Here is a 15,244-nt window from a genome sequence, read left to right on the forward strand (position 1 = left end):
TGTGCAGTTTGGTGCTGAACGGTGTGACAAGGCTGGAGGACGGAAGCCTCCTTGAAATGTGCAGGGTTATTCCACAAGAAGAAGTCCCTAATAATCACTGAGTGAATGGGTGGCAGGTTTTCAGAAAGGGTGGTCATAATGGCAGTGCCTGGCAGTTTCTAGGTTTGAGTACCTTGTCACAGAAGAACCATGACAGGACATGGCTGCAGCAGCTTCCCTGGAGCTATGGAGACCTCCTGCTTCCCCTATTCTTGATTCCTCTTATTCACAGTGATTATTTTCTGTGCTGGGATATGGATCCTTGTGTGCCTGTACAGGAGCTGCTATAATTGATAGCTTGTAGAAGTTGTCGTCTCGATTGTTTTGCCTGTTGCTTTCATGCCTCTGCTGTGAAAATACTGTACCCCAGCTCCGCAGGCAGAGCCTGTGTCCTTGCCAGGCTTCCAATGCTGAATCATCTTGCCGTTGTTAGCTAGCTGTGTAATCCCTCAGCTTGGCTCCCCTTCACTTTGTGGCTTTCTGCTGGAAAGATCAGGACAAAAATACACAAGATTTGCAGAGGGAATGAATGTCATTTGATCAGCCTGGCCTTCTGCTCAGAAATGGCCTTGTCCTCTGGTGACCAACCTCCCTTCTAAGGTAGAAACACGATAGATAGAAATTAGGCAGGCTTTTCTGATGGAGTTGTGAGCCTGCTTTGGGCATAGTTTACCACAGAGATTTTTTCTTGGGGGGGTTAAAGTATTAAATAATTAAATCATTTTCTTAATGTAAAGAATAAGGTTGTAAATTAACATGTGGTCTTGGATCAGATTTGCAGCACTGTTTAGGACAGAGGCCCTCCAGATGTTGCTGGATTCCAGTTCCCATAATCACTGGATGTGATGGCTCGGCTGATGAGCGTTGGAGTCCATTTGGAGGGCACCTGGCCCCTCACTTCCTGTTTATCAAATATGCAAAGAAATATCAATGGGAAACTTGGTCTAAACCGATGATTTAAATGGGCCTTTTGCCTTGCTAATTAATACCATGGTTTAAATCTTCTTGTGTGCTATCCCCTCTTAATCTTAGAAGGATTAGCAAGGGAGGCCTTGCCAGGAAAGAATCGCAGAAGCCAGGTGTGGTGGTTGTCACCTGAAAAGCTGGCCAACAACTTCAGGAAAGGCCAGCTAAATACTTGAGGATTAATGGAGCGGGTACGTAGTAGCTGGTATGCAGCTTGGCAATACTTCTGGATCTTTTGCTGTCTCTAGAGGTTCAGGTGGCCTTGGTGGCTCGGGGTGCCTTCCATCAGCTTCAGCTGGTGGCCCAGCTGTGCCCCTATTTGGAAAGGGATAGCCTAATTTCTGTCATCTATGCTGTCATCTAACCTCTAGGTTAGATTACTGCAATGCATTACACATGGGGCTGCCTCTAAAGGTGGTTCAGAAACTTCAGCTGGTGCAGAATTTAGAAACCAGGTTGCTCACCAGTATAAGATGGTTTGAGCCTATTGCACCGATCCTGGCCCAACTTCACTGGCTGCCAATTTGTTTCTGGGCCCAGTTCAAAGTGCTGGTTTTGACCTATAAGGCCTTAAATGGCTCAGGACCGCAATACCTCAAGGACTGCCTCTTCCTCCTACCCGGACCCTGGAATCGTCATCTGAGGCTCTTGTTTGTGTGTCTCCTCCCCAAGAGGTCTGGAGAACAGGCAATACGAGAACAGACCTTTTCTGCAGTGGCTTTCCATTTGTGGGATACTCCCCCTGTGGAGGCTAGCCTGGCACTTTCATTACCTATCTGTAGGTACCAAGTGAAGACATTTCTCTTTAAGCACGTCTTTGCCTGATTAACTTTCTATGGCTTCTTAAATGTGTTTATGGAAGGGAGGTTATTGGTTTGTTTTTGTTTTATTATGTATTTGTGTTTTCATTTTTATGTTGTGAACTGCCTTGTGATCTTCAGATTAAGGGTGATAGACAAATTTAATTAATAATGGAGGGCCGTTCCCAATGGTTGTGTTCCATGTGCGCATGTTGTGGCTCCACCTGACTGTTCCTGCAAGGATTTGTGTGTATTTCTCGCACTGTAGCTTGCTTGCTTGTTCTAGTAGAAAAGACTCAACTCTCGTTTTTGGAAGGATGCCGTTGCCCTTCTCTCGATGACTCAATTTCTCACTGCACATTCATGGGTATATTAACTGTAAAGTGTATCCTGTGAGTTCTGCTCTGTGAGTTCTGCTTTTCTCTTGACTTCACTGTGAGTTGAAGGAAGGAAGGAATCTGGCCAAACTGTGAAGGGTTTTCTGGCGTCTCCAACAGGGCCTGCCTTGTCCTGATGCTTTCTGCCTCAACCAGCACTGCAGACTGTCCCCTCCCTCCCCCCCAAAGGCCTCCCTCTTCCTCCCAGGAAGGAGGGTTTTGTGTTTTGATTATAAATGGCATACCGCCATAAATCGTTTCTGCGCAGGCTCTCTCTGTCTCTGGTTTGTTGCCATAGTGATGAATACTTTCCTCTTCCCTGAGAGCAGCATTGTATTAATGTAACTGTGCAGCCGTGATTAACTTAAAATGACGACAGAGGGTGAGTGGGATACAGACCTGAGTGTGTGTCTCAGTAGCTTATCTGTTAAGAGCCAGGCACTTCATAGCCCTAAACACCACAGATAAAGACGTCTGTGGCTCAGAAGTGCATGATGGTGGCACAGTTCAGCTGTCCTGCATTTTGGGAAACAAGTTTTAAGGCTGTAATACTCTGCTTGTTTATATGGATGTAATTCTGAGTGGACACAGTGGGACTTGTTTCCACGTGAACACACAGAGGACCAAAATGTGCATCAAATGACTTTTATAAAAGTAACTTCTTCCTTATAAGCTAAAATGATAATTTCTGCCTGGTCGCTCACAAGCTAGAAACGTATCAGATATATGTTTATAGATTGTGTTTCATTGATTCATAGAATTGTAGAGTTGGAAGGGGGAACCAAGGGTCATCTAGTCCCCCCCCCCCAGTTTTTGCAGGCTTGTTACCCATAAGGCATGTTTGCGTCCTTGATAATCTATGGAGTATCACAGACATGTTTGTTTCTGGCTTGAGAAACTTTGTTCTAAACCAGCAGTCTTCAACTTTTCTGATCCCGGAGCCACCTTTAACCCAAACATTCATTTGGTGGCCCATTTCTCACTTTCCTTCCATATGGTGGTTAAGCTTCCGTTATGACCCATCATAACATACAGACCATGACCCGGCATTGAGTCCTGACCCATCAGTTGAAGACAAGTGGTCTAAACCATCTGGACTATCATCTTCCACTTTACTAGATAGTGTGGGCCTACCTCCATATCAAAATGTTTGGTCTTGAGGATTTTGCTTATTTCCAAGATGGTTGGAAAATATTTGTTCATAGAACCTACAGCAGCATGAAAGAGGGAAGACTTGTGACCCTCTGGCTAATATACATGGTATATGAATGAGTGTGCACAATATGAAAAAAGGCACTTTTGCCTTTTCTTGTAATCTTAATCTTCTAAAGCAGGGTAGCCAACGTGTTCTCCTTCGGATCTTGTTGGACTACAACTCCCATCAACCCCAGCCAGCATAACCAGTGGTCAGGGATGATGGGGGTCCGACAATATTTTGAGGGTACCATATTGACCACCTGTATTCTGAAGCAATTTACAAACTATTACGAGCCTCTTTTCTTACCACCACCCCTTCTTTCTCCCTGCAGCTACCTGAATGATTTGGAGAGGATAGCCAAAGTGGATTACATTCCAACCCAGCAAGATGTGCTGAGAACCAGAGTGAAGACCACAGGCATTGTAGAGACTCATTTTACCTTCAAAGACCTGCATTTCAAGTAAGTACATAAACTATATAGCTTCCTTTGGGGAAATAAGACTCAGGGTGTACCTAACGTTCATTGCACAACACATAAAGTTGGATTTTAGCTATCAGTGTATTAGACACCAAGGCAGGCTTAGCAACATTATGCCCTGCAGCAGAGGGCTCTCTTGTAACCTGCTGTGGAGATGGGCTCGGGCATTCCAGCAGAGGGAGAGGGTGCTGCACATTCCCCTGATGTCACAGGGAAATGGATGGATCAGCAACAGTTGCATAGTGATCTGGGGAAAGCAATACAATTGAATAATATACATAAAAAAGAAATGCCAAATCAACGTGGGCGCCTGACCTCTGTAATTAGGCATTACATATGTAGCATTTTCACTTGTGCCTTTTTGCATATATATTTTTATCTCATCCTGCAGATCAGGGCGACTCCTAGGACTATGTGACCATTTGCTAGTAGGGAGACACATAGTTAACCATCAAGTGATACACAACTGTGTCCATTACCTTCCAACTCAGCAAGGATTATTCAGATTGCCTTGCCTTCACTGTCTCATACTGCAATGATAGAAGCTCTGCTTTAAATGCCCTGGATGTGGTCATTCTGAAAAGCTTTGCTTTTCCATAAATCCATTCGCTGAGTTGTCAGAAAGGAATGATGCATCCCAAAGCCACAAGGGAGCCAGATTTACAGTTGGAACCAATTTCTCCTTAATCGGCTTATTTGGTGCCTTGACAAGCACCTGATTTTCTCCCTGGCCTGCATGCAGGAGAGATGTGCTTTTCTTTTCTTCCCTTTTCCTTTTGGCTTTTGAATGTGTTTGACTCTGGGTTGAATTAGAAAGGGAACATGCTGGCTTGCCTTTATCAGAGCATAAATGCATGACTCAGTAAACCAATAGGCCGAGCTGTAGGGTCTGGCATACAAATGTCCAGGCTGAGATGGTGCCAGTGTAATCTCCCCGCAGTTGTCGGCTCTGAATGCAGCATGAAGGCATCACTGTGGAAAGCCTTTGTATTCTAAGGATTAGACCACAAGAAACTAGAATTACAGCTTTCCTTCCGCACAACAGAAAGGCAGGCTGCTATGCCAATATATGGGCGATCAAAGTGCACATCTTCGTGGTATGGGGAAAATGTCTTTGGGTTTTGGGTGTACAAAATTTGACGTTCCAGATTATCTGGTAAGCTGGAAATGCAGCTAGCAAAGGCAGGTTGTATTTGTACACCAGCTGGCCAGCACACTGAGCTGCTGGAGCAGTTTAAATAGTTCACTTCCTTGATGCATGGACTGTAGGCAGACTGGCTTATTACAACAGGTTGGCCCCAGTTGACACTTTTTAAAGTGTGTGTACACTGGAAAATGCTAAACATGATGGGGTGTGCTAGTTTAAAACAAAGACTGAAAACCTCCTTTCTGGAGGACTCTTATGATCCAATTGGTATTCAGTTCAAGGTAAGCACACATTCTGCACAAAGGGAAGATGGACTTTACTGGTCAGTTTGTGACAAGTTGAGCTAGAAATGTCACTGATTGAGATCCAGTTGAGGATCCCTGCACAGCCTTATCCGGTTACAATGAGCTTCAATGAAAAATTAAATGAAGGCAAGACATGAATTGCAACACCAGCTGGGAGATTTGGGGTGAGAGGAGTCCATCTAACGTGGTTCACACGTCACATTAAACCAAGGTTAAAAAGTAATGGTGGTTTAATGAGAATGGGCAGCACGCTGGTGCACATGGCTAAAAAGTTCTTAGTCTCCTCCTCCCCAACTCCTGCACTCTTGAAACCCACCTGTTGGCTACAATTGAAGGCATCTTTCAAACATCAGTCACCTGTACTATGGGTTACAAGAATGAGTGCCATTTTTCAAAGTTAATGTGATGTTGATGGGCAAAACAGACTGCTGTGTTCCACTCCTGAGTCTTATCAGTGTTGTTTTCTCTTCTTTATTACTATGAAATAGATGGAGGCAAAGAAGCAAACTTTCTAGTGAAGACTGGCTTGAAAGAGGAAGTGTGTTGTCAGTGACACATACCACAGGAGATGTGATGACAGTTACTTTTGCATCTCAATAGATCTAGTTCTTTCTCTGTAGGATTGAGTGATACGGAATTGGTTTCCATATTCAAATGAATGCAGTGTGATTATAGAAAAAATAACAGATACAAAAAGAAGAAGCTGTATTCTGGCTGTTTTGAGTTGCAACTTCTAGTTGACCATTTAAATCCTGAAAAGTCAGTTGAAAAAGAATGAGTTGTGCCTTGCACTCCTGTGAACAAAAAATGCAACTCATCCAAATGTAAGATTATTCTGTTCAAAAACTGAACAAAGCTGCACACATCCCACAGTTGCCATTGCCAACAGTTGTAAGGACCACATGAGCACACTTGGGCCGCATTTGCATATAATGATAAGGCAGCATTCTGGCTTCATAAACTATGCTGTGCACAAGTTGTGAACTGATGCATGCAGCTGACTTGCTCCTGCTTCACTCCTTCCCTGGCATAAGTGGGCAAACAAACCAGGAAAGGTGCCGGTCAGTGTTGAGTCCAGACCCAGGATTATGGTTTCTGCCTCCTTATCAAGACATAAACCAACAGGAAAAGATTGATCAATCCAGCTAGTGCTCATGGTTGAAGGTGTAACACTAAACACTCCCCATTCCAGTTGTTTTGCCCATTTGCACCAGGGAATAGCAAATTGGGAGCGATGGAGCTGTTTATACAATATTGTTTCTCAAGACAAGAACCTTGGCTTCCCCTTAAGTGCAATTGAAGTGTCTTAGTCAAACGCTGGTATACATTGATTTGCATAGCAGTATTCAGACACCAAGTTTCTCCATCGCTGTCATTCATTTGACCAAGTATGTGCTCTTATCTCACCACTGACTAGCAGGGCAGGGGCCCAGTGAGCACCTGAATATAACAGCACTGTTGCTGAGAAATAGCAAGTGCTTCTAGTGTTTAAAATACTTCTAGACTTCTCCCTTCATTGGGGCAGCATACTGTTTGAGAGTGGTAGTACCACCTTCACTTGCAGGTATATAGTATTCCTCCTCCCATGTGCTTAGACTGTATTAGGAGGGTCACAGCCTTGCTCCCTAGCATGGGATGATGACACATGTAAGTTAATGTGGCTACCTTTTTGTTTATGACGTAACCATGTTACTCTAGTGGAGCATCAGGCAACTCAAGTGTGCAGTAAACCAGACTGGCTTAAGCTTCCCATCGCAGCCAAATTCTCTTACTTAAGCGAAGTGGTTCTGTTTCTCTTGGCGCAAGAGGCAGGTGCCCCAGTGATATGAATGCTCTGAGAACCGGAGTGGAGGCAAGTGTGAAGCACCCTGCTGCCCTTAGAGCCCAGCATTTGCTGTAATAAAAAGCTCCAATCTCAGTATATTGGATTTTCAGTAACATGGTTCTTTCTGGGTCATTGTTCTCCAGAGGGTAGTCTGCCTTCAAGCCAAATAAGATATTTCCAATCATTTTCCTTAGCACAGTTGCATGTGGAACTCAATTTATATGATTTCCAATAGAGTTTGTGCCCCTTCTTTCCCCTCTAGCTGCCGCTAATGACTTAATGACTTTGGGGAGGGGAGGGGAGAGGAGAGAGGCTGCATTTTTCATTCCGTCTACTTTGTCCGTGACAGAAATATACGTCAGCCAGTGTAGCTCAATAAGCTAAGAGTGAATGGTTTGTATGAATGCCTAACTATACTAGGCTTAAAAATAAAGGAAATTTTGGTTCATGTAGTGAAAGGAGAATAAACACAGCAGTTGTTTCTTCCGTATGCCGATACGCCTGTTTGTTATGTTCATTGGAGGTGGTCTTCTTGTGCTCTTGAGTTCTTAGGGGCCCTGTTGTCGTAGGTCAGAAAAGGATTGTGGCTTCCCATCCCTCCAGCCTGGCCAGTGTGAGGGTTGCCTTTCCTTCCTGAACTTCCCGTCCTCATCTGGGAATGTCTTGAGGCTGCTGCATCATCATACAGAAGTATTAGAAAGTGTGGACTGCATTAGAAAGCAACCTTGCAAGCTACTCCAAAAATGATTAGCCCACGGGCATTTTTACTAGCCCCCAGGTCCACATATCTCTGTGTTAGCTGTTTATGCCACAAGGAATTTATTGGTTGCTGAAGTTAATGACTGGAATTGGAGGGAAAGGGGAGCTCTCATGTATAAATATTATTACATCGTCATAGCAATACTTAAGAGTTTCCTCATAGTGGTTTGCTGAAATTTAGAAGGAATATCTCCCTCTTGGTTATAATGTCATCCAGATCTCTTTCCCAAATGCATATTGACAATGCATAACTAAAAATGCATCTTGATGAGCCCTCTTGTTAAATTTTATATAGCCCTTCACTATGTTCCGGGACTAATCTTAGCCTTTTTTTCTTCCTTGTGCAAGCGCAGGCTTGGGTTTCCAACTCCCATTTCTCAATGAAGCAAGTTCTGTAGTATGTTCCTTAGCACCTGAGAATGTGGCCCAGCTTTTCATTGAGCTGCTGAGGCGTGCCTTTTTCTGGGGGTGGAAGGGCAGAGTTTGTTTACATGTCACGTCGGTTTCCTGTCTCCACTTTTCCTTGGGATGGAATTCCCACTCTGTTTCCTCTCATTGTCCAGCCCAGGGCTCAGCCTGCCCCCCGTGTTGGCAGCCTGTCTCCACAGCCCTTGTGTGGAAGGCTGGCAGCAAGCCAGGCCTAGAACTCTGCAAAGAATCCCCCCAGAAAGGGCGGCGGGGGGAGAGCTCTCCCATAGCACGGCTTCCCTGCCAACTCATAGGGCCACTTTGAATGTGTTTTTCCAGCACTGAGAAATAATCTCTCTGCAAAGTGTGTACTTAGTAGTGCTCGAATCCTATTTATGTTCTAACAGCATTTTTATCTTGCCCTTCTTTCAAGGAGCACAAGGCAGTGTGCTCACACCTACACACTCGCTTTCTTTGCCCCTTGTGAGGTAGGCTAGGCTAAGAGTGTTTTGGCCCAAGGTCACCCAATGAGCCAAGTGCAGATTTCAACCTATGAGTGTGTCCCCAAAGGGTCAGAGTCCCAACACCCAGCCCACCACACCAGCCTCTGCAACATCTCAAATGTTTGGGAAAAGGGGCCTGTTCAGTAGCCCTTAGTTCTGAGCTATCATTGTATGTCAGCAGCGTAGCAGAAGGCTTAGAAAATATAGTTTAATCATTTACCATGAAGTTTCAGAGTCTTGTCTTGTTCCCAGCAAATACATAACTGTGTTACCCACAAGATTGTGCAGGCCAAATAAAACATGCAGATTGAAGATGTGCAGTCCTCCTTCAACCACCAGGCAGAATTCAATCCTGAAATTGGGTCCTCCAATCTAGTGTGACAAATTTCCATGGATCTCTTTGGTTTTCAGGCAGTCTCCTTTGCTGTAGCTCCCCAAGTTACAGGTTCTGGATGTTTTCAGAAAAGCGTTTGTTTAGAGTTAAACTTTACCTTGGCTTTATAGATTTACGGCTGCATAAACAGCAATGTAGCATGGCGCTCAGAAATGAGTTGGGAAGCCACTGTTCAAATCTAAAGAACTTGAAGAGAACAATCTGAGGGGGGGGGCATGGGGGAAGAACAGCCTTATCCCAGGCCAGAGCAGACAGTGGGGTAGAAGTAGCTAGAAGAAAACTAAGTACAGTGGTACCTTGGTTTAAGAACAGCTTAGTTTATGAACATCTTGAGTTAGGAACGCTGCAAACCCGGAAGTAGGTGTTCTGCTTTGTGAACTTTGCCTAGGAATAAGAACATGTTCCGTTTCCTGTTGAGTGTGTTCCATTTGTAAATTGAGTCCCCTACTGCTATGGGAAAGCATGCCTTGGTTTAAGAACGGACTTCCAGAACGGATTACGTTTGTAAACCAAGGTACCACTGTACACTGGTTCCGGGGCTAGAGGAACAGCTTTTCCATTTCTGTCTCTAAAAACAAGGAAGATTTTTTTTATTTATTTATTTTATTACACTTATATACATCTTTGTATGTAAAGTCGAGGGTTTTGTGTGCTCAGTTGCCCCAAAATGCTTGTTGATGGGGTTAGAGGGGGAGGAAAGCCAGAGGGAGGGGAAATGGGATGGAGCATAGCAGAGGAAAGCAGGGTTGGCTTACTGGAAAAGTAAATGGGAGCAGCACTCCACGCTGCAACGTTTTGTTGCAGGGCCCTCGTGTTCCTTTCTGGGGCCTGGACTGGTGTGAGTGAGTGGCATGTGGCTCTTTCCTATTCTATGGCACCTGATTGTTCATTCATCCTGAACCTATTTCCCATTTCCATTCTCCCTTGAGCTCTTCTATAGGTATCCATGGTAGTTTGGCTTCTCCTAGGATTCACAATGATTTATGTTGGTAGATGCAGTGGCCATGTTTTAGCTGCATTTATTAGTAATTTTTGGAACATGACGATGCCTTCACATGGCCTTTGTTGGGAAATCACCTGGTGTTTTAGAGCAGTTTCTAAGTACCACTAATGGCCGTGCTCAGGTCCTGCTGGGCAGCTAACTGATTATTATGCACTGCATGGGCCTTCAAATGACTTACGGCTCCATTAGCCAGATCAGATGTTCTTCTCCCCCCCATCTACCCCACGTCCCCCAAAGCAGAAAGTATGCCTTAGTTTACAGTCCTGTCCCACTGCGTTGCAGCCCACACACGTTTTAGCTCTTCCAGCACAGGCAGAATCATTTTTCTCCTTCCATCTGTCTGCAAATTGAGGCTGCAAGATAACAATCTGAATCCAGAGTGTACTTCAGGAAATTCTTGACTACCACTGCCAGGCAGTGACTAATGCTCATGTTCTCTCCTAGTGATACCAGGGTAAATTCTCAGGGGAATGACATTAGAGAAAGTATCTCACTCATATGCAGTGTTATATTAGCATTGTTTTCCTTTTTGCTGCCTTACTATGAATTCCAACCAAGATAATGTGTATATAGTCTAAAATGCATGGGGTTGAACAGATTTCCTCTAGGAGCAAGGCCTTTTCAGTCATGGGACCATCCTAGCCCAAGCCATAATGCTCATGTTTTCAAACGTTGGTCTAAAACCTGTCCCTTTAAGCTGGACTTAGAGGATTCTGTTGCTCCTCGCCTTTCTGTATATTGTGTATTTGAGTTTCTGCTGAGATTAGTGTGTCTGGTTGGGTTCACTACTTTTCAACTCTTGCTTTGGTTTTCTTGTACAGTTTGATTTTTTTGTTGCAATGTTTTTGATGTTAACTGCTTGGAGTAAATTAGTGGCAAGTGTCAGGCAATGGCTGTCTCCTCTCACTAACTAACCTCTTTGGCCTGATATACTCTAAACTCTTAATGCTGGGGAACTGTTTGTGGCTACCTTCCAGGAACAATTTTTCTTGGGAGCTATGGCTCTTCTGAAACCACAAAAGTAGTTTTCTCTGTGCTTCAGGGCAGGAAGACACAACCCATGAAGCACATAAATGTCGTTGAACGCAGCAACTGTGCATGTCATTTATCCTCAGTAACTTGACAGACAACCTCCTATCCTGATGCGGTAGTGCTATGTTTCCCCACTCACACGATAGGCAACATATTGTAGACATTAATAAGGACAGAAGAGGGAGGATCAGTGATCACCATTTTTGTATGTCAGCCATAAGTTTAATACAGTGGTGGTGGTGGTGGTGGTAGTAGTAGTAGTAGTAGTAGTAGTAGTAATAATAATAATAATAATAATAATGGCTTGGCTTGGCTCCCAAACAAATCGGCTTCTGAACACTGCAAACCTGGAAGTAAGTGTTATGGTTTGGGAAAGTTTTTCGGAAGCCAAGCATCTGATTGAGTGCAGGAAGTTCCTGTAGCCAATCGGAAGCCAACAGTTTTGGAGTCGAACGGACTCCCAGAACGGATTAAGTTCGAGAACCAAGGTTCCACTCTAGAATATCACATGTAGAACCAGCCTCAGTGCCTATTACTTGGATTAGGGAAGAGCATTGCCTTGTGCTGAACTGGTTGTACAGAAATCCTTATCCAGCGTCATCATGGTTGTGTTATTACCCATTGAGTTCATTGTGTGTGTTCCTTAGTGCCACTGGCTTTGGCTATGCTGTGAGTCGCTTTGTTGATGCTGAGAATAGTGCATTCACCAAGTCCGTTGGTGTGACTCCCTTTCAGACACTTAGCAATTGGGCTCCAGCTTCCAAACAGAAGAAAGATGTACTTCTTAACCATGCAGCAGATGGCTCTGAGAGATGCAAGAAGTTTCCTTCTTTCTTTACATTTCATACAAGGAAGGGAAAGTCCAGGAATGTTTGTCTGAGGGAATCGGGCCTGGGCAGCAGTCTGCTACTCAGTATACTCATATTTGCAGCATTCAGGAGGCAGGGAGGTTTGCCCTCCAAGCCATCTTGCAGACTTAAATCTCCACATTTTCCCATTGTGACAGTAAGGAACCAGACTCAGTGACTGCTTCAAAGTTCTACTTAGTTTCCAGGTTTGGTTAAGCCCATCTTTTCTTTTGGTTTCCAGCAATATGATGTTGCCGTAATTTCTGTCATTTCAGACCTCAGTAACATTGTGGGGTTTTTTTCCTCACAGGATGTTTGATGTGGGAGGACAGAGGTCCGAGAGAAAGAAGTGGATCCACTGCTTTGAAGGAGTGACTGCCATTATCTTCTGTGTTGCTCTTAGCGCATATGACTTGGTTCTGGCTGAAGATGAGGAGATGGTAAGGAAATATTCATGTTTGCAATAAAGCCTTCAAGGCGCCATGCTTGCTCTTTGGGACAGAAATCGCGCAATTTTGTTTTCTTAGACTTCCATATACCATATTTTTCGCTCTTATAAGATGTACCAGACCATAAGACGCACCTAGTTTTTGGAGGAGGAAAACAAGAAAAAAAATATTCTGAATCCCAGAAGCCAGAACAGCAAGAGGGATCGCTGCGCAGCTTCTGGGAAAAGCCCCCAAGGACCGTGCTCCCTTTAAAGAGCCCGTGGAGCCCGTGGGGGCTTTTCCACGAGGAGGCAGAAGGGACTGATGGGCTGCCCTTCTCCCTCCTTGGGGAAAAGCCTCGAGCTGAGCAGAGCCTCCCGCCTGCATTCGCTCCATAAGACGCATACACATTTCCCCTTACTTTTTAGGAGGGGGAAAGTGTGTCTTATGGAGCGAAAAATACGGTACTCTTAAGCCTTCAGCTCCTTTGCCCTTCCCCCTTCTTCCTCTAAGCACACTTCTTGGCTCAGCATATTTGTTGCCTTGACAGAATCGGATGCACGAGAGCATGAAGCTGTTTGACAGCATCTGCAACAACAAGTGGTTCACAGACACATCCATCATCCTCTTCCTCAACAAGAAGGATCTCTTTGAGGAGAAGATCATCCACAGCCCCTTGGCCATCTGCTTCCCGGAGTACACAGGTATGTGGCGCCATTTTTTATTTGAGAAATTAACTTCAAATCCCACATGTCCTTAATTACTCCTGTACTCTTTGGTTTGGGAACTCTGTCCTTGGATTGGCGTTAGTGGCAGGCGAGGAGCAAGTTTCTGTCTCACAACCCCCCCCTGCCCCTTGTGCCCTACCATCTCCCTTTCTGTATCACTCCCAGTTTAGTTTTGAACTAAAATCTAGTGGAAGGTGGTGCACAGACCAAATTTATTATAGGATTCTTCTAGGTCAGGGATGGGGAGCCTGTGGCCTTTCAGATGTTGTTGGACTACCACTTCCATCACACCATGCTGCTGAGTCTGAAAAGATTTGAAATGCAACCCTGGAAGGGTAATTTATGCCCTGAAACTTGCAGAGACTCACTGCCGAGAAAACTACAATTCAAAGATGGGCAAGACCTATTCAAAAGGTGGTTAAGAATAAAGTTTCCATCTACAGATGCCTATGAAAGCTGTGTGTCGATTTCCATGCATATAACATAATGTGAAATGTAGGCAATGCACACTTTTGCCAAATTCTGACAAAACTTCCACTTTTAGAAACAGAGGATTATGATGGAAATAATGTGGGAACCAGGTAAATTGCACATTTGATCAGAGCAAACATTTTGTAATATATAAGGGATCAGGCACGTAAGGGTGAATATAGGCAGCCAAGTTTTCACATGGGAAATGTGGGGCAGTTTCCCTATTGCTTTATTGTACACTCTGGTCTCTTTTCAACAACATATAAGTCGTATTATAAATACACATGCTTTGATTCCAGGGGAACATTTCTATTTCTGTAAGCTAGGGGGCAGTTGCGTGTGGACCTGTGTAAACTTGTGCATGAAGACCTTGTCATTTATACAGTTCAGATCCTGAAAAGTAACCACAAACAGAAAGGGAAGAGGTAACACCTTAAAAATTGTAATATTTACCGTGGCATGTACAGGTTTGCTACTATAAATATGTTAGTCTTCAGAGTGCCACAAGACTCCCAGTTGAATGAAGTTCCTGTGATAATTAGATTTTTCTTGCAAGGGAGTGGAGCAATTCAGTGACTGCACAAGCCCTGTGTCTTTAGAACAGTAGAAAGGAAGGGCATGGCCTTCTGGATAGACCCAGGAGGAAATGAAATTCAGAAGACCACCAGTCTGCATTTTGCTCAACAAGTGTGGCTGTAGCTAATGAGTGAATGGTAAGTGCTGGGTGTCAAGGGCCCAGTTATAAGACTTTGGCAGTGGAAAAGGGAGGTATTCAACACTGCTTTTGTGCTTGTTGTGCACAGCAGGAAGTGTGGAATTTTCTTTTGCTGATAAGCTCATCAGCTGCAGGGTGTAGGGAAAGTGAGTAAAGGAACAAGGCCAAGGCAGCTTCTCTGACAAATTTAAGTAACATGTTGCACCCCTGCTCACTCTGCTTGCCATCCTCTTCCATTCCCCCCACATCAGCCCCTAGAGCTTCTTTTCCCATCCCATGCAACTACTAAGCTTGCTTTTCACCTTCCCAATCCTATCCCCCTATTCCCTTCTTCGGGAATCTGCAGGGAAGGATCTCTTCCCCTCCTTTTTCTTTTCTCAGTTTTTAAGCCTCCTCCTGACCAGAGAGGCATGGTATGTAAAGCACAGCTAGGGATGGAAGAACTTGACAATTTCACAGTTCTGTCTGTTTCTCATGTTTCCAATCTTGCAATTAAAAAAAAAAAAAAAAACCCTCGTGAAAATTCAATAGCATTTTAGTTCTAATTTCTCCTAATAAATACATTTTATATGCAGTTTTGACTAAGGTGCACATTATTGCAAAGCAATTTTTACTAATAACCATGCTGGGGAAACCCAGCCAGATGGGTGGGGTATAAATAATTGTTGTTGTTGTTGTCCTCACAAATTCATCCTAATGCTTTTTTTTTTTTTTTTTTTTTTGCATTTTTGTCAACTATGGTTTGAGAACCGCACCACAAAATTCAGATAAATACGAATTTCAAAGGATGGCTGTGTTTCAGTTCTCATATTGCTTTGGA

General features: G+C 44.1%; 1 protein-coding gene across 2 annotated transcripts in view; it reads left to right on the forward strand.

Annotated features, from left to right (window-relative positions):
- GNAI2 (G protein subunit alpha i2) overlaps positions 1-15,244 on the forward strand; it is a 121,687-nt gene that overhangs the window by 103,258 nt on the left and 3,185 nt on the right. For both annotated transcript variants that reach the window (XM_083429521.1, XM_083429522.1), the window contains exons 5-7: positions 3,712-3,840; positions 12,393-12,522; positions 13,061-13,214. In XM_083429521.1, coding sequence (XP_083285647.1) covers positions 3,712-3,840; positions 12,393-12,522; positions 13,061-13,214 — 413 coding nt within the window. The remainder of the gene's footprint in view (positions 1-3,711; positions 3,841-12,392; positions 12,523-13,060; positions 13,215-15,244) is intronic.

The sequence above is a fragment of the Podarcis tiliguerta genome, assembly GCF_965153285.1.
Source record: "Podarcis tiliguerta genome assembly, chromosome: 2".
NCBI lineage: Eukaryota > Metazoa > Chordata > Lepidosauria > Squamata > Lacertidae > Podarcis > Podarcis tiliguerta.